Source organism: Alternaria incomplexa, assembly GCF_024043165.1.
Source record: "Alternaria incomplexa strain BMP 0042 chromosome Unknown scaffold_3, whole genome shotgun sequence".
Classification (NCBI taxonomy): Eukaryota; Fungi; Ascomycota; class Dothideomycetes; order Pleosporales; family Pleosporaceae; genus Alternaria; species Alternaria incomplexa.
The window spans coordinates 1,730,249-1,749,663 of NW_026249852.1; the positions used below are offsets into that span (position 1 = coordinate 1,730,249).

General features: G+C 51.7%; 2 protein-coding genes across 2 annotated transcripts; both read right to left on the reverse strand.

Annotated features, from left to right (window-relative positions):
* Positions 1-2,926: 2,926 nt before the first annotated feature.
* Positions 2,927-6,127, reverse strand: J4E90_002963 (uncharacterized protein; the record flags this gene model as incomplete). Its single annotated transcript, XM_051432537.1, has 1 exon — positions 2,927-6,127. The coding sequence occupies one exon, from the start codon at positions 6,125-6,127 to the stop codon at positions 2,927-2,929; it is 3,201 nt and encodes a 1,066-aa protein (XP_051293959.1).
* Positions 6,128-6,882: 755 nt separating this feature from the next.
* Positions 6,883-8,391, reverse strand: J4E90_002964 (uncharacterized protein; the record flags this gene model as incomplete). Its single annotated transcript, XM_051432538.1, has 2 exons — positions 6,883-7,014; positions 7,063-8,391. The coding sequence occupies 2 exons, from the start codon at positions 8,389-8,391 to the stop codon at positions 6,883-6,885; spliced, it is 1,461 nt and encodes a 486-aa protein (XP_051293960.1).
* Between the last annotated feature and the right edge of the window lie 11,024 nt (positions 8,392-19,415).

A 19,415-nucleotide genomic window follows, 5' to 3' on the forward strand; every position in this document is an offset into this window, starting at 1 on the left:
TGATAGAAGATGAGGCATCCTCGGCGAGCTGACGTGATTGGATTGTCTGCCAGAGGTATGCATGGATTTGGCGAGAGCGTCCAATCAAAGTGTGCATTGGCTCTGATCTTCTTCGGGCCCTGCAACTGCACTGCAACTCCTAGCGTGTATGAGGAGTCGAAGAAAGGAAGCTGTCTGCTATTCTATACCCGCTCTACTACCTGTCTATCAGCAGTGAGTGGAACATGCAGCTACATTGTTGGACGGAGACTAACTTTACGGATGCAGCCTCGACAACATGCTCGAAAGTAGATGTCTCTACTGATGACATCTGTGTATGGGAATTTCCCGCTCTACTCATATCAAACGCCGGTTACTATCTGCGATTCTATTCCATACCTAGTTGTCTTCCCCAAATAGATAGCCTCACTTGCATCCTGATCATAGTACAGCTCTAACATCTTCATTGCACCCTATAGCATTGACGAGCATTGCGAAGGACAAGGCTAGGAGCTAGCCTCGCGCAGCGGCAGACAGGTCGTGAGTAGAAATACAGGCAGCAGCATGTGCTTGATTGGATGCCGAGGTCAGTATGAGCCCTCGCTAGATGTGGAGTGCAGGTGCACTGCAATCTCTAGCGTAGAGGAGCAGGCTAATGTAAGGCTGGAAACCCGCTCGTTCTAATAGGAGGGAAATGTAGGTGCGGTATAGCCTAGCCTGTCCTTGATGTGAGCCTCGATGGCAGAATTGAAACCGCCTTAGGGATTGCACTGCAAACTCTGGCGCAGAGAGCAGGCCGAACGACACGTGCAGGGCTGAACTTCAGCATTGTGCGGGGAAAAGACAAGAGAAGTACGAGCAACGATGCGCGGCTGAGGTCTTCCATAGCCAAGCTAATGATACATATGCTATTGGCCGCGGTGTAATGTCAAGGTGCAAGATCCCTGTATCGAAACCTGCCCCCGTTTGCACTGCAATCTCTAGCGTAGAAGAACAGTTGGAGGCAAGGCTGAAGGTTAGCCGTACGCGGTGAGAAGGAACTCTGGACGCACGATTGGTTAGCCTATGTTTGAACTTTGACCCAAGTCTACCTACGTACATGGCAACCGGTGAGTACTGCAATTCCTAGCGTGGAAGAAGAGGTAAGCGAGCGATGCTGTATGGATGAAGATGGCAGATGTGGGGTACTTCGGTACTGCACTGCAACCTCCACCGGAAGACCAGCTAGAAGTGAGGTTGGTTTTCAACCTTACGTAGTGGGAAGGAAGGGGGGAGTCGGCTTTTTCAGTCTCTCGATTGGGAAAGTGCACTGCGATTTCTAGTGTGGAGGACGAGGTAATCGGCCGAGTGCCATTTATGGACACCGTGGCTCTGCTACTATAAGCACTGCAATCTCTAGCGTGGAAGAGCAGCTAGACAAGGCTGGCTCTTAGCCTTTCCATGGTTCTGTGCGACAGGAAAGCGGATTTATGCGCGAGAGCGGGTGTTTGCCTATACCAAGGAGGCTCTGCTAGCAAGAGGGGCTTGTACTGCAATTTCTAGCGTGGACGACCTGTTGTTGTCTTGGCAAGTTCAGACGACGAGGGCCTGTGGTAACTCTGCAGACGCCGCAATCGACGGCTTTTGATAACTTGCCTAATTCGGCCTGTGCGTCAGACAACGCGCAACACCAACGTCCAACCCCTCCGAGAATCAGGTTCAGGCGACAACGGTGGGAGTGCGGATGGCGGTAGGAGGGTTGTGAAAGTTGCTACGATCCACACCTCATAGCGAACCTGCCTAATCGGGGCTGTGAGTATCCAGGTGGTGATGTATCGAAGGTGTCAACATCTTGGTAGACAATATACACCTACTATCCACACCTCCCCCGACCTACCCAATCCAGCTTTCTACTACGCTCATCACTTCTCCGTCATCCGCTCGAAGAAGCAGAAACTCAATCCCAAGAATTTCACCTAAGTCCACCACCACAGCAAACTTCACAGCACCTACAAACCTCATCCAGATTACCCGATTAGGAAGGTTCAGCTTAAGTGTAGATTATGGCAAGGTGTCTTCGTGCTCCTGCGCGCCCTCGACGCGCTGCTCGACCTTGCCGTCGCCGCCGCGAGGTTTGCCATGGCCGTGCTGACAGCGCTGTTCGCCGGGGTAGCTGTGGTCGCCGTGGTCGCGCAGGCCACCAGATTCGCGCAGTCCGCACTGTTCGCGAGGTCTGCCATGTTCGCGCGGTTCGCTCAAGACGCGGCGTTCGCGAGATTCGCACACTTCGCGCGGTTCGCACCACTCGCCCAGTACGCCCAAGTCGCTCAGCACGCCCAGCACGCCCAGGTCGCTCCCATCTCGCTGCCAGCGCGCCCAGTGCGCCCATGGGAGCTCACCGTCATCTACACCCTTCTACAACTTACCCGATTAGGCAGGATTCCAAACCTCCACCACGACCACCAACTCCCCTGTATCCACCATCTCAACCGCTCGGCGCTATAACAACTCCATTCCTGTAAAGCTGTGAGCTGTGGATGTCGCGAACAGTCGATAAATCTTAAGTAGCGGATGCACACGTAGCAGAAGTGTAGACACGTGCGTATGCGTTGGAAGGTAGGTAGGAGAGGGCGTACGGGGTGGTTGGAGTGTAGGAGAGTGAAACCGCGATCCACGGTTTTTGACAAGTTACTAGATTAGGAAGGAGTTTGATGTGAGATGGGATGGAAAATGTTGTCAAGAAGTAAAGTCATGACGAAGGTGTGGAGTATCATGAGAATGTTCGAGTGGATAAGTGTACGAGGATGTGCATGTCCGAACACCACGATACGCACCACCTCAATCTCTGCTTCGAACGAAGCATCGCAATGCTAATACAAACGCTATCATCCCTATACGCCAACGATGCAAAACCAATTCGCTCTTCTTGAAAACCAAAGAATATCGTGCACCCGTCAGGTTCCAGACATCACTCCCCGCTACCCCCCGCCCCATCAAAGTTACTATGACTCCGTCTCAGCGGACTCCTCTTCTTCTTTCCCTGTCCTCCGTTCGCAACTCCATTCCCAAGCCCACCTCCACCACCATGCGCGTTGCCGTTGCTCCCACCCTTCTTCTTCCTCTTCTTTCCCGGACTCCCTATGCTCCCCGGCGAGCCCGGCGACCGTGGCGAGTCTAAAGAGCCTCGCGGCACCATCTCCTCCACCTTCCCCCGTCCCTGCGCATTGTCCTGCTGCCCGGCTTCCTCCGCCTTCAATAAATCCATAGCGCGATCCACCTCTTCCCAACTTGGTCTACTATCTCTTGTCCCATTGGGTGTCGCAGGCCCGGATTGTGTTTCTAGAACTTGGATTCGGGCGGCTTGGTCTTCTGCCGTCGATACTGCCGACGTAGGTGTTGGAGGGACATTTTCTTTTCTATCGTCGTGTTCTGGGTTGTCTTCTTGGTGGTTGTGGACGCCGTTTACGCGGATAGGTGGACTTGACATGTCTTCGTCTCGATGGTCGCCGTTTCTGTGTATAGTTGAATGGATGGTAGGCGTTGTGGGTGTAGGCGGACTGTATTCGATCTGCACCGGACTTCTCAGACCATCGGTTTCGGCATCAGACAGATTGTGTTGACCACCGCCGTCACTGTCGTTATGGTGGTGATCGCTGAGGTGTGCAGACGCGTCGCTCTTCCACATGTTGCGGAAAGTGCGGCGTTGTCTCGCCATGCCTGACGTATCTGGTGGGCTGCGCGGAGGCGAGGACTCGAAGAAACTGGTGTACCTGTTGCCTAGCTGCTGTACAATTGGTACATCGGCCGTGGATCCTAGGGTACCTGATCTGACGAAGAGGACGAGACCCAGGCAGAGTAGTAGAAGCGTGGATTGTACAACGGCCATTCTCTTCTGCCAGACAAGTTCGTCCGCCATGAGGCTTAGACGAGTGCCTATCTCGCCGATCTCGGACTGCTGACGCTCTTTCATGCTTTCTATCTCGATGACTGTGCTCTGCCACAGCTGGTCGTACATGTTGCGGAAACTCTTGAGTTCTAACATGACCGTACTATTAAGATGGTCCAAGAACTTCTCTGTCTTTGCCAGTTGCCTCTTTTCCACTTTCACAAATGCATCTCTGAGAGCGCGAGACTGCTCTTCGATGTATTGTAGTGAGAGCGTGCTGTTAGCCTCGAGGTACTGGAGACGCTTGTGTATCGACTTGAAGAACGATTCTTGCGTTGAGGGTGCTGGCGCATTTGGCTGTGTAGATGACCCTCGTCCTTGCGATGGCGGACTTGCAACAGTGCCGTTGTTCGATGGCTTTGCTGCTGGACTGCTCGAAGAAGAGCCTACGGTGTTCGCGGTCTGCGTTGCAGCGCTGTCAACTCGAGACGAAGAACTTGAAGGGTTGATCGTAGAAGCTTCAGAAGTAGGGCTCTGAGCCTGTGGGGTAGAATCTGTCGGACTTGGCGAAGGGACTTCCAGTGACTTTGTCTCCCCACTAGCTGTACTGTTGTCGTTGGTGACTTCGTGATTGCTTGTCACCGACGGAGATGAGATGGTTGTCGAGTCTGGCACAGGCTGATGCTGGGGATCATCGATCGCTGGCTCTACCATGGCAGTAGACGACGGAGGACTCCCGTATGGCACGTCGTTACGAGGCGACTCAGACTTGACGTCCGGAGAGACATCTCGCTGAGCAACGTCGCTCGCCGCTGAGGCCTCCGAATTGGTGCTGAGTTCCTTCACCGCTTCGATCGGTATCTCCTCTGGCGGCAAGGGCCCACTATCCTCAGCCGCCTTCTTGACCTCAACACCCTCTGCCTCCAGATTCTCGTCATCTTCTATCCCTCTCGCCTCCTCTTCCTCTTGCCTAAACTGCTCCATCATCGTCGTACCATGGACACGCAAAACACTAAGCGGGCAATAGTACTCATTTCCAAACTGAGTCAGAAACTCCACACGCAGATACCGCGCCCAGATTTGTGGTTCAGTAATGAGAAACGGCTGAATGTCTCTCGAATTCCTCGCCTCGAACGTGCCCAGTGTACGCCACTTCTCCATCTTCACAGGATAGCGATCAGACACGCTTACCCTGAAATGACGAAACATGGAAGAGAAGAACTCGTAGTTAGCGAGAACGATGGTGTCTACGAGAATGTCGTCACAGAGCTCTACTATGAGGAACTTGTTGTCTGCGGAACATATGTTCAGCATGTAGCTGTCCTTGTTCTCCACCAAGATGGAAGACGAGCTCTTCGCCTGCTTGTTGGTCTTCAACACCGTAGCTGCACAGTCGAACGAAGCGTAGTTGAAGCGCTCCTTGCACGTCTTGCCCGCATCTTTGCTGAGGGCAAATGAGTTTGGTGCGACTTTGCCCTCTCCACCAGCAGCTTTTGAGGCATCAGCGCTCTGTTTGCCGTGCTGGAAGTTGTTCGCCATGTTCTCGTCGTCCGGTGACCCAAAGCCACTGAAGTCGATAGATATCTCGCCCTCGTCGCCGAGCGAGTCTAGGGCGTTGACGTTTACGGGTCGTCGCCGTACGGCTTGGTCTGTGCCTGCTGCCCGTCCTTGTCCGACGTTTTCTGGCGATTGACCGACCTTGGCCAGGTTCCTCTTCTTCCACTCGTCAAAAGAGAGGAAGTTGGCGTTGTCGAATGGCGAGTCTGCTTCCAAGTCAAGCTCCGGCTCTGTGCTCGCTGTGTCGCTGCTGGATGCAGTTGAGGTTGCGCCAGTTTCATCGGCCTTGGTGGCTACTGGGGTTGCGCCTTTGTCTCCTGCAATGCCTTCTATTTCTCCATCTAAACCAGGTGTTGGAGTCTGTAGACCAGCTAGAGCTCCTTCCTCAGCGCCCGTACCATTGGTCGCTCCTGCCTCGGCGGGCGCTGACCAGCTCGTCTTTGCGCATTGCTGCGGGAGCGTATGCGTGATGTAGTTTATAGTGCGATACGGACACGTGCTGTGACTCGAGGTGTATCTCCGGACTGACGACGGTGACAGCGACGACGAGGACGTGGGCGAAGGCGCGGGGGTAGAGGTATGCTGCGTCGTGGCACCTGAGTGTGCAGTAGCGCTCGATTCGACGGTAGGCGCCTCATTCGCTGCCTCAGCGAGGGTGGACGCGGGTGCGCTGCATAGCAGCAGGAAGAGAGCCCAATTACGGAGCGGAGTGCCAGTCGTGAGCATTGCTTGGTTGCATTTCTTCGAGCCGCCCAGTGAAGTCGAGGAGGGACATGGGGTAGGCCAGGAGGAGCTGGGGTTGCAGGCGCGGCGTGAACAGGCGTTCGCGTTCCTCAAGACACGTTTGATTGTTTCACCGCTTGCCTAGTGAATGGCTGCGGCGCCTCCAACCTTGGAATGTTTAAGCGATGACGTTGCCAAGAGATAGAGATGTCCGCCATACTTGACTCACGTCCATCACATGCCATCTGGAATGTTTGCATCTGCATGTCACTCTGCACGTCATGAAATAAGGTTGCTCAGATGTGTAAATGCATGGTAGACATATGCAGGGTCATGACTGATAGCGCGGCACGCGGCACGCTCATATACAAAATGCGTGCTTTTCGTATAGAATTTCATGAAGCTGCTCTACCCTATGCAGCCGCAGTACCCATTAACAAGCGAGCGAAGGTCTACACCCAAACCATACATTCCGCCACCATCGCTCTGCAACGTCATACGCCATCATCTAGTACTCGTGTGTATCGTTATGGTGATCCGTTGATGCCGAGAGGAGAAAACGCCATACGAGAGTGCAACAAGCTGCCGATGCCCAAAATCTCGCTATGCTGTGGCATCGGGCGTAAAGGGGGTATGTCCAAAATAAGAAATCCAAGTCAAGAAACGAACGCAAACATCCAGACAAATGGCTCAAGATCCGTGTCGTGTGAGCGAGGACGAAGGCTAAGAATATGGAGGTCCAGCCGTAATCAAGTGGCCTAAAAGCCTTCGTTGCCTGCACGGCAGACCTTGGCCTCGGAGACCCATTCAGAAGCGAGCACTTGGTGCGCAGTCAGGCGGCGGGCAGGTATAGGATCGAGGATTGAGTAGATGACGTTACGACATTGTCGCTGGGTCTTGTTAGTAGAATTTCATGAACAGTACATGTCAAGACTCACTCTTCGCAAAACCTCAATGGGTCGATAACCCTCCTCCTCTTTCCGGTCCTCGAGGTAGCGGTCGAAGAACTCGTCTTCGCCTTTTTGAGCCACACGCCAGAGGTGGCGCCCCGTCCTCATGGCCATGTAGATGATACCGCAGGCCCACACATCGACAGCACGGGGGTCGAATTCCTTGTCCACGTACTCCTCGGGTGCAATGTAGGGGGCCGAGCCGCAGAGACCGGCTGTCATGTGTGCCTCCTTCTCCCAGGCCATACGGAAGCACTCGCCATTGCCAAAGTCTGTGATTTTGATTGACCCGTGCGTGGTAAGGAGCAGATTCTCGGGCTTCAGATCCCGATGTGCGACACCCATCTCGTGCATGTACTCTACACCGCGCATCAGCTGCTTGAAGAAGCAGTCTGCCTCGGCTACCTCGAGCTGACCAGCTGCGAGGACGAGCGTGTACAGATCACCCCCAGAGCAGTATTCCATAACCTCGCAGTATGTGCCCTTTTCGTCCTGGAGCAGGTCGAGCGTGGTGATGACGTTGGGATGTTGCATCGAAGAGGATATGCAGAATTCGGATGTGAGGCGCTTCTGGTATCGCTTGGCCGACTCGCCGGGTCTTTGCTTGAACTCCTTGACGGCGTAGAGCTGCTCTCGTTTCGAGTCCTTGGGGTCCTGCTTGTGTGCGACGCGGACGATACCAAAGGCACCGCGTCCGACGACCTCCTGGCACTTGCCGTACTTCTGGACCAGCGTCTGCGGGAGGGCGTTGACGGCGTTCTTCTGCTCAGCGAGCTTCTCCTTCTCGTTGCGCATGACGTCGACCCAATTTGACATGAGACTGAGCGGCTGGTCCTCGGCATTGTCGCCCTTCTTCTTGCCGAGCATGAGACTCTGGAACATATCGGACAGCTTCTCCTGGCGCTTGGCGACCTTGAGAACGTGCTCGTGGGAGCCGTCGTCGTTGAGCCAGAAGCGCTTGTAGGGCGCGCCGGGCCCCTCCTTCCTCGTGACGGAGCCCTGGCGTACAGGCTGGGGGCGGCCGTTGGGCGAGGTGCCGTTGGTGGCCTTGACGTCGCCGTTCTTGTCCATGTGGGCGGTCTTTATGCCCATCATGCTGCTGAGGCGCGACGTCATGGTGGGCTTCTTGGGCTTGAGCAGCGCTTCGGCGGCGGCTTGCACGCTGCTGGCGCCAGACTGGTTGACGACGGGCTGGGGGAGGACGACGGTGGTGTCGGGCTGCGAGTGGACTGAAGAGGCCGTCGAGGCAGAGGCGGACGGCGAGCCCGCAGATTTGAGCGCCGTGCTGGGTGGGTTGTTGGTCGTGGGAGCCGCCATGTTCCCTGCTTTTCGTCTCTCGCTGGCCGGCGCGGCTAGGAAGTGGTGTGGGTCTTTTCTATGGGGAATATGGGTTTGGAGACGCAGGTGTCTCGCGGGCAAAAAGCCCAGGTGCTGTTATTGTACGGCGGTCAAAACGGCGTATCTGCGTCGGCGGGTGGTGGTGGAGATGAGGTTCGGAAGGCGCGCGTGGGGCGATTTGTAGTGCAGAAACACGGTGACTGTGAAGGAGTCGTCGCCAGGCGCGAGCGGGCAGGTCGGGCAGGCGCGCGCAGTGTGAAAGGCGTGGGCGGGCTGACAAACGCCGTCGCGGTGAGGTCTGGGGCGGCTTCAAATTGCGTCCACCACGGGATCCGGAGCCACAGCAGAGTGGCTGTGCACGCGTGCCGAGCAAATGCGGATCAGCGGCAGATGATGTCGTGGGCTGGGCTGGGCGAGGGCTGCGTGGCCGGTATCCGCGATGGGCAGCACGACAGCGAGCGCGGCGGGCTTGGGGACTAGGAATCTCGGAATCTCTTCACGAGGCCTGACGTCTAATATTCAACTAATATTCAGGTGTGCGAGGGGTAACCCATGGGTCAGTGTGCACTGCCTCGAAGCCGTGTACGTCTTGACGCAACAGGCCTGGCTTGCGCGATTTTCATCTTCTTCATGTACGCCAGTCGTCGCAGTTGACCGCTGCAATCTCACAAGTGTGCGGGCCATCGGCGAAGAAGCCTTGTCCTAGCAATGACAAGAAACGGCACATGCTTAGCTGTCTTTATTGTCTCTACTAAACAATACTGGATTTAATAATTGCTTCAACAATAAAATCCATCCCATCGCTAATAGCCATGAGCTCATACAGAGCTCTACAGTGGAGCGTTGCCAGCTTGCCTTCCTGCTTCCACTCGCTGACGTAGGGCTACCATCAAATTCGTCCTGAGACATATTCCCAATCCGGAGCATGACATCTTCCCACTACCATCTGACTGGTTTCTGCTCCCACCAAGTACTGTGACGCACCACCAGGGCCCCTTCCATGATCCCGTTTGTCACCATTTCTCCATTCCCGAGGTCCGCCGAAACATGCGCCGGCAAATACTATCGTCGAGCCCAAGCTAATTCCATCAAGCGCTGCTGCACCTCGGTCCTGTCCCGCACAGCTTCACAAATGCTTGGTCAGCCACTCTTGACACTGGTCAATGAGGAGAGGTCATCTCATGCAGCAATTTCCAGAGACCGCGCGAATTACAGAGCCTGAAAACCTTTGTTTACATCTCACCAACTATTATTTACACTTCCGCGATACATAGGGAGAGGGGCACTTCCTCAAACCTTGTGCCCCGCATTGCAGCCATGCAGCAACCTGAGATGGCGCCCCTCATCGTCTCCTCCCCACCACTCCCAATCCACTTCACCATGCACACCGCAACTCGCTACACCAGCCCCATGCATCACGACACTCCTGGTACCCTCTCCGACCACTAACAAATACCGCAGCTGCCGCTCCAAGTCAAAGGGCGAGCTGTCGTGCAGCAATCTCGCTGCATCCTGCAAGCCATTATGCACCAACGGCTACAGCTGCTCCATCCTCGCACTGACCTCTTATTGCCCTCTACGACGGAAGGAACCATTCACTCGGATCTACACAATACAAGGTTGCATCTAGCCAGAACCCTTCTTATTGGTCGCGGCGTATACTCTGGAGTCGTCTCAACTGCCCTTCTTAGAGGCCACGCTACGCGGATTACCGCGCACTCGTCATTTCTCTGCCGTAATCTTGGGCTGCGGTTGGCATGCGCGTGATCGGCTTCGTAACGTGTCTTGTTGTTCCTTCGCCCTGCAGTCTCAGGCACACTGCTCGGAACAATAATGCGCTCAAATCGACCTTCGTGGCAATGATCGGGCCAAGATCTTCGCCCCATGCTGAGCGCTCAACGGTCAGCAAGCACCAGTTGGCACTTCACCCGCTGCCGTCAGGTAACACACGACCAGGCTCCTATGTGGATAGACTCGGCCCGGGTAAGCGGGCGATTTGCAGTCGCGTTCCTGACTTGCTGCGCGACTCGAAACGACATCTGCTGCCCGTGGCGGCTGAACTCGCGGTGATTGGTTGATCTGGCTCTAGGGATAGATTTCTCACACGCGACGCAAGTACCCGCACGTTCGTTAGATGCTGGTTCATCACACTGACCGCGACTTACGCGAATTTCGGATCCGGCTGTACGGGTAGTGCCCTGCCATAGGGCCGGTACCTCGAGGGCGATGGATTGCTCCACGTGCCGTGGCTGGTGGTAGAGACAACGACCACGTTTGGCAGAAAGCGATCGACAATCATGGAGGTCGGTGAAGAAGCAAACAACACAACTTTTGACGTATCCTCATCGTTTCACGGTTCGATTGCAATTATCAACACACCCCATGGCGTAGTTTGGTAATACCTTCCACAACCCACCGCTATCACGACGAAAGTACTGCTTCATTGGATTGCTATGGAGTTTGCCCTCGTGTCATCAAAAACTCGATATTTCGTATCGTTCAAGTTCTTTGACTAACTTCAAAAGACCTCATGGAAGCACCATGTGCAGCCACTTTCCTTCTGGCATCATCCGGCACAGCGATACTCTACACATGGCCATTTACATGTATCAGTCATGGACGACGATCCTAGCGCTTGCACAGCTTCGGGGTTAGCGTACAATCTCGTAGATATAAAATCTGGCGTCTTCCACTCCATACATCTCCCAAATCCACCATCCAACTTCCAAAATTCCGAAAATATGTGGAACCATTATCATGTCTTTCTCCGGTCGAGAGCTTTGAAAATTTCCACTTTTCCCAAAAGCAGCTCCGTTGGCCCGATGTCCTGTCTCCCACGAAAATCTGCGAAGGAGTTCGTGATGGGTATTTCGGGTGCTGTGTGACTCATATTCTATCATTGAATAGCCCTGTATCCTCCAAACTAAAGCTGCATGTTGGTTGTTCCATGCCTTCCCCTGGTTGACTGCTTCCGCAGCCCTGGCTTCAAAACAAAAGATGTTGGCCGCTATCCATGGCCGTCTGGAAAAGCAGGCAAGACTGAGAACATGACCCGCTCTCGCTCGTCTTGCGACATATATAAACCTGCCGCTTGGGCGCATAGTCCTCCTCGATACTTACTTCTCCTCCATTCACCAAAACAGAGGTTCGACGTTATGATGTCTGTCTTCTCGAAAAATGGTCTCACATTTGACGATGTCTGTGCTTCCAAAAGACTTTGAAGCAAAGGAAATGTCGCTTCCTCTTCCAAAAGAGTGAGTCTGAAAACACATGGGTTGCGCGCAACATCCCGCGACATACGTCGATACTCTGTGTCGGAAAGCATTGCTCCTTATCATCACACACTTGACTCTCTACCAAAAGTTTGAGTCTCTCACCTCATGTTGGTGCCCGCAGAAAACCTGTACGATTCTAGCGATGTCTTTCCCTCTTCCCAAAACATGCTAGGTCGGATCTTCATGGGTCGCCTTTCCGTTCTCCCAACACATATAAATACGCAGGGGCTTGCGGACCCCTTGTCTTTGGCACCTCTCGTTTCGACAGTTCCATCATAAGCGACTGTGGTATGCGCGATGACTGCGCCTTTACAAGGCGACTAATATCGAGTACATGTTCTCCGCTCTTTGAAGTCGCTGGTGTAAATAGCGATGGACTTCTCCTCGGCATAGGCAGGCGGTATAAAACCACTTCTTCGACACTCTTCTTCCTGCCTCAACACACATTCCGTCTTTCTTCAAAGAATCGTGAGACATCGGAACATGTCCGCAGTTCCTGAAACATGTGTTGTGCTCGACCATGTCGTTCGCTCTTCCGGAAACGGGCGGCGCACACAACCATGGACTGCTGGTCTAGTTCCACAATCTTTACAAAGCCACGGTTTCAGCAGCCTGCTTTCTTGCTCAACACACACGCCGTGTCTTACCAAAATGGACGGCGTTTCTCTGCATGTCTGCGGCCTTCCAAAAGTCCCTCTTAGCTCGCTTATGTTCTCCGCTTTTCCGAAATCGCCGCAGGTGCATACAATGTGTCGGTCAGTCGGTGCCGCTGCTGGTATAAAGCACCAGTTTTGAAACGCGGCTTCCTACACCAACACCTATTGTCCTTGATTACAAAAACTCAAACATCTCTGAGTATGACTGCCTTCAAAAACGCTTCGGGAAATACAAGATGATTCTCTTTTCCAAACAGCCATTCGACACCTCGATGCGGCGCTCTCCTGGCCATGCTGGACCTCTGTATAAAACTACGACCTCAAACAGTACTTCCTTCTCTAACACACCTCTTTGAGCACTACCAAAAAAACATAACAGATGTAGCTAATGTCTGTGTTTCCTAAAAACGCTGCTCCCTCATGAAATGTTCCTCTTTTCTGAATCCTTAGGCACAAGCGCTATGTCGGCGCTCTCCTGGCTTTGCTGTCGATATAAAGCGATAGTCGCGCACCTTCCTTCATCCTTCAACAAAGCACGCTCTTATGACCAAATACAAAGAAGAACCATTGCATGTCTGCTTCTCCAAACTTGGTCGCTGCGCCCGACATGTTCCTGTCTTCTAAAACAAAGAGGAAACTGCAAATGTGGTGCTCTCCTGGCTGCGGTTTCGGTGTGAAGCTACGACCTCCATAGTTCGGTCCTGATCCAACAAAGCATACCCCATTTACCAGACCACAACATCATTACGCGTATGTTTGTGTTTCCAGAATTGGCATCGATGTCATATCTTTCTTCCTTCCAAAGAACACGTACAACTGCCTATGCGGTGGTCTCCCGGCTCTGCTGTCGATATGAAGCTACCATCCAGCTTCTTGTCCTAAGCATCAACGGCGGTTTTGTCAATTACCAAGACTCCGATTCGACACGACTATGTTTGCACTGCTCAAAATGACCAATCACCACGTCATGTGTTCCTTTCTCCGAGAAGCATAGGCGAACACTCCTATGTCCAAGGCGCCGCTGCCCTTGGGAACCATATAAAGTCACCACCTTTAACGTTGCTTCCTTATCCAACAACTTTGTCTTGATCAACCAAAAACACACATCCCGGTACCTATGTCTGCGCTCCTAAAAGCCACCGGGAACAAGGGCATGTTCTTCTCTCTTTCGAAAACCACCAGTGCGGACCTTCATGCACAAGGCGCCTCTAGCCTCGCGACATGGATCAAGCTCGCTCCTAGCACAACACTTACCTCTTACGTACCCGGTGCTTCTGCCTTTATCAACATCAGATATTCATGCAGCGATGTTTGCGCTCTCGAAAAATCCTAACTTTGTGTCTTCGTTCCTCGAGCTGGCAAACGGTCAAAGTCCATCTTTTCATGCAGCTTTCCTGACTCAAGATATAAAATCACCTGGAAACAGTGAATGGCTTTCCCTCCCAATAGTACCGCCTTCACATACCAAAAACGCCGCCGACAGGTGGAATGTCTGTTCTCTTACAAATTTGCGTACGCACACTTCATGCCCTCGGCTTCTTTCTGGAACTTTCATGTCTGTACGACCTACTTATTGCCCGAAAAGAAAGGTGACGACACGGATATTCCTGCTGTCCCAAACAAAGAAATACAAAGGCCATGTTTGTGCTTTCTTCGCGGGCTTGACGATACGAACCCGTCTTATCATTCGAAATGAAGTTTGCACTCGACTATGTCGCTCTCTTCACAAAATGGAACCTCGATTGTGCCTATGTGCTGCAGCTTCCCGAGACTCTGTTGTCACGACTACATATCTTCACGTACCAAGACATACGCCGCCTAGCTACATGTGTGTGACTTTGTAACCAAAATTCTATATCGACTTTGTTCCTGACTTCTCCGGAAACTTCAAACTATCATTGCGCTTGGCTGTGTATCAAAAATCTAATGTCCTCTTCACCATACGCGCGCACTGGGAATGCTTGGCGACAGTCCAAAGATATCAGCCTTCTGCGCGGGGTTTCGTGTCTCCTAAGCAGCTACAATCTTCCCGATTTATCCAAAAAGAGGTCTAAAGATGCCATGATCTTCGCGTCTTCCGAAAGTAGTACGAAATCAATCCATGTTTTTGTCTTCTTCTCGGTTTCTCGTCTGAACTACGTCTCTGTCGATAAGAGATGGCGCAGTCGCTCATGCTCGGGCTCTCAAAGCTTCAGCGTTAACGACCATTTCCTTTTCTGTCTCCTCGGTTTTGTAATCACTACTGTACATCTGACTTGCAACCAAGCTCTGGAACACAGTATGCGCGTCCTCGGTCGATGGACATAAATACACCACTCTTCCGTTCCTCTTCTGAGATCTCATTACACACACTTTGTCGTTCTTACACAACAAAAAAACACGAGCTCGAGTCATGTTCGTGCTCTCAAAAACAAGAGACAAACAGCGTATGTTCGTTTTCTCTTCCTCCAACTTCACCGATACCGTCGCATCCTCGACGTCACAATACTAAAAAGATGGACTTTCTTTGTTGATGTTTATGTTCCCAGAACTCTGCGGACCCATAAAGTACGTGTCTTCCTCGAAGTCGAAAACCACAATCATGGAGTTCTATGCCCGTGCTCGCAAAAAGATCTGCTGGAATATGCTCATGGGCGCTTCTCAAAGAATTGCGGACTCGTGTATGCGCCCTTCTTTGGGTTCCAAAGCACGTATGTCTCTTGATCATGGAGAAACGCTCGGTTCAGGTTCTCGGATATATATACCAGACACTTCTCGACTTCATCCACCATTACTCTACATTCTATCTTTACTTGAAGACATCTCCGGAAGAAACTGTCCAGCCTCCTATGACTGTTCCCAGTCTTCTAAATTGCCCAGTCGTACGTTGCCATGGAATAATCCCAAAAGCCCAGGACAAATCATCGTGAGAAAGGCCAGCCTGGCACTGAAACTTCCGTAAGATTCGGCGAAGCACTCGGCAAACACGAGTAAAAAAGTACACAATTACTTCCCATGGTCGTTGAGGCGGCCTCACCAGTGTCTATAGACTACGGCCACCGGCCTTGTCCTTCACTTTCAACTATCGGCTTCCTTCAGTTTTTTCCAAGACGCCGGCTTCGCAAGGCATGGCTGCGGGTTACTTCCGAAAAACCAGCGCACATGCAAGATGCTGTGCGCGTCCAAAAAGCCGCTGAAAACGGGGCCATGAACAAGTCCGATCTTTTCCTGGAACATACAAAATACCCGGGTGACCGACGCATGATCGAAATCGGAAGTCGATTATGCCATGAGTACTCGTACCTTCGTCGCTGCTAGCGTATATAAACCTCGGTCTTCTGCTACCCAGCCTTCCTCTTTCCTGCGCTCTATCAACCCCAAGACATATCTGAAATGCACATGCACTTCCTCCATGGCTGTCTTCTCTTCTCCGAAACAGTTTCTTGAGACCGGGATGACGAGAATCTGGAAGTTGCTGGTCTAAAAGAAACAGCGCAAGCCCCTGATGTTGTTGGAAGGTCTCAAAAGCTACGCAAAGTCTACGGAATGCCGAAGTCGTGTTACTTGGCTTACATGAGCACGTAGTGTTCCTCTCGCCCTCGCAAGTGGTTATATAAACCACAATTTGTGACTAAGTCTCCCTATGCCACGCTCCCCTCAAAGGGCTACCAAAACAGCGGCATTCATGTTTCATGGCTTTCTTCTCTTGTCCCGAAACTGGGTCCTTAATTCGCGATGTCGAGAACTGGAAAAAAGGAGATTATTATTTCATGAGGAACAGATAGCTTACGCTGGTACATCCGAAACGCACACGCATACTAGGGATGTCCAAGAAACTTACCTCTTACCATATATGCGCTCGCCAGTGTTCCTCTGCCAATATCTTCGACGTGCGAGCTGCGAAAATTACTCTTTCCTACATCGCTCTGCACCACTAAAAGATCGGCGACCTGCTTTCAGATCTGCTTTCTGCATCTGCTTTTCCCAAATTCAATATCAGGAAGCATTGACCAGGCTGCAGAAAGTGAGCCTGCCGTCTACATTAGCAGACTGAGCTGTAGCTTGTCCGCTTGCAACATTCTAGCCGACGGCTATGTAAAAAAGAAAGCGCAACGAGAGCTTAGGATGCGCAGTGCGGGTGTTTCCAATGCACGCGCATATAAACCACTCATTACGATCTTATCACTTCCTCTCTGTACTCCTTCTCACGAGATACCGAAAAACAAAATTTTGGAAGCTCCCATTGATGGCTGCTTTCGCCCTGCCAGCTTACTGGTTACCGGTGTCATGGCAGTCATTAAAATCAGAGTACGAACCACTTATCAATGAGACTGACGTCTTGCTCGAAGTCTTAAAAACAATGCCTGCTTCGTGATGTGCAGAAAGAAGTCCTAAAGTTCGGGATGGCTCCACACATCTTGTGTATATAAATTACAGCTTTCGACTTTTCTTCCGCTCCATACTTCTCCTTCTCAAACACCAAAAACCGATCTCAACTCGACCATGTCTGTCCTTTTCTCCTCGCAGAAAGATACCGGTTACGATTGTCACGACGAGCGCCAAAACACGATAGGAAAGAAGTTCACGGGTAGAAACGCTTTTTCGCCTAAGATCTCGGAAAAGGGAGACGATTGCTTCTATATCCATAGGCTGGCGTTGCTCTCAGCGATGGAGCTACGCATTTTGTGTATAAAATGTCAACTCCTGGCTTCTCTTCTACTCCACACTGCTTATTTTCCAAGTATCAGAACCCGAACCCCGAGCATGCCATGTCTGTTCTTTCCTCCTCCCCGAAAAATAACATGGCGCCGAATCTATGACCAGCGCCGAAACTTGAAAGCATAGTTCGCATGAGTAAAAAGACTCTAACGCTTGCAAATACGAAAAGCAGAAATGCAGGCTTCTATGTGGAGAATCTGGAGTTATTCGCTGAGATGAAGATGATGCCATCTGCGTATAAAACGCGAGATCCACGACTGTTATTGTTCTTCTCACTATCATTCGCACTCCTACTGCGAACTTCCAAAATGGCTCGCAGCAGATTTCATGGGTGTGCCCTTCTGTTCCAAAAAGACAAAGCAATCACTGACGACTGAAGTCGGAAGAGATTCAATTTATGAGCGAGATCATGGGTCCGGTCGATAACAGTCGCGAATTCGAAAAGCCAAACACTGCCCACGATGTGCTGAAACCATGTACAAAATCAGAAATGAGCACTGGGGAGTTGGCCAGCTCTGCGTATAAATACTCGGTCCTGGTACTTGTCTTCCTCTTTCTACCACTTTCAGTACTTCCCTCCGCCAAATTTCCAAAATGCATGGAGTTACTATACATGGCTGTGTGCTTCTCTTCCTTATCCAAAACCAATGTGATCGGAATTTATGGCCAGCATCAGAAACATAACCATGAGAGCCGAATGCATGAGGTGAGCGACTGGTTTTTAAAGTACCGAGATGAACGACCAAGTATCAAATGTGCGAACCAAAAGTACAAGAAGATTGTTGGCCATGAGCACTGGGCAGTACCGCGCCCGTTGTTTATATGAACGCTGCTGTGCAGCTTGTCTTCTTTACAACACCCGTCTACACTTCTTCCTGTCTTCTACCAAAATTAGCTGCGCGAGTATGAATGGCTGTGTTCGTTTTCGAAGGCCACTCTAGTACCTATGCATGATCGTCACAAAAGACGTTAGCAGCGCCTGCATGAGTGAGATCGCCTCCTTCTTCTCAACATCTCCAAACGCCCACCTTTTTGGCTATGCGGGAGCAAAAATGACTTCTCTCATTTCCATGAGCACTGAGTTGGTCCGCGCTGAGTATGCATATAAAGTCCGCTGTCGGCGCGTGCTCTTCACTACACCTATCCTTACCTCCTTCTTGTGCTTACCAAAACGTAGAGAAGTACGAGCGATGGCTGTGCCAGTCTTTCAAAATTCAATCACATGAACACATGATCAGCACTCGAAAGGTAGCTGCAAGTGTGGCATGAAAAAGACCGACCCCTCGCTTCTATCCTCCAAGACTTTCAACTCCGAAAGCACATGTGGACGCAAAGGCAGTATGATCTTCCGCGATGGGGATGACGTGGGGCCTTGGCGGATGTATATAAACACCTTCGGCGGCTCGTCTTCTTCTCGCATATTCCACACTTCTTTCTCTGTACTTTCAAAACGTCGGCCTTACAATACCATGGCTGTGCGACTCTTTCTCCTCTTTCGAGAACTAAAGTGAACGATGTCATGATCGGCATCCGAAACTAGGCAATGAGATTGCCATGAGATTGCCATGAGAGAGACTGACTTCTCGCGCCCACCCACCAAAAAGCATGGATATTAGCATACATGCACATCAAACATGCCGCATGATCTCTCAATGAGCGCCGCACCGGCTCCGAGCGGACGTGTATATATAAGCATCTACTGCGACTCATCTTCTTCTCTCAAACTCCGCACTTCTTCCTTTGGGCCTTCAAAAAGCGAAATGTTCAGATCTTATGGCTGTTCGCTCCTCCTCTGCTTTCCAAAAACCTGTCAGTTCGATGATCATGACCACTTGGGCGATCTTCGAAAAACGCCAGGCGTTCAAGACCATGAGCGCGCCGCTGTCTCTGTCGCAATAACATGACGAACACTGTCATGTCTGTTCTTCCCGACCTTGCTCGCAAAAGATCATAAAACTTTGCTCGTTGCTCTGTATGATCGTTCCTCCTCCGAGCTTCTCCTACCGACAGTTCAAAACTCTGAACACCATTACTATGACTTCCTCCGTCTTCCAAACCCCAACTTTATCCGCACATGATTTGCTCCAAAACTCGCATCCTCACAGCGGATGAGAAGAGCTGGTCTTCTCCTCGCATCCGCCACCTACAAAAAACACGTATCTTCTCCAGCCACACTCAGATCGATCATACAATCGCTAGCTTAATGCTTCATGCTCGTCCCTCTTCCGTGCGTCTTCTGACGATATCAGCAAAAATAACAAAGCCGACCTCGAATGACTGTTTCTCTGCTCTCTCCCAAAAACCTGTTCTTTTCCGTTCCATGACTGAGCACCGAAAGCGATCGAGTATTTGGCAATGAAAAGGCTGCGGTGGT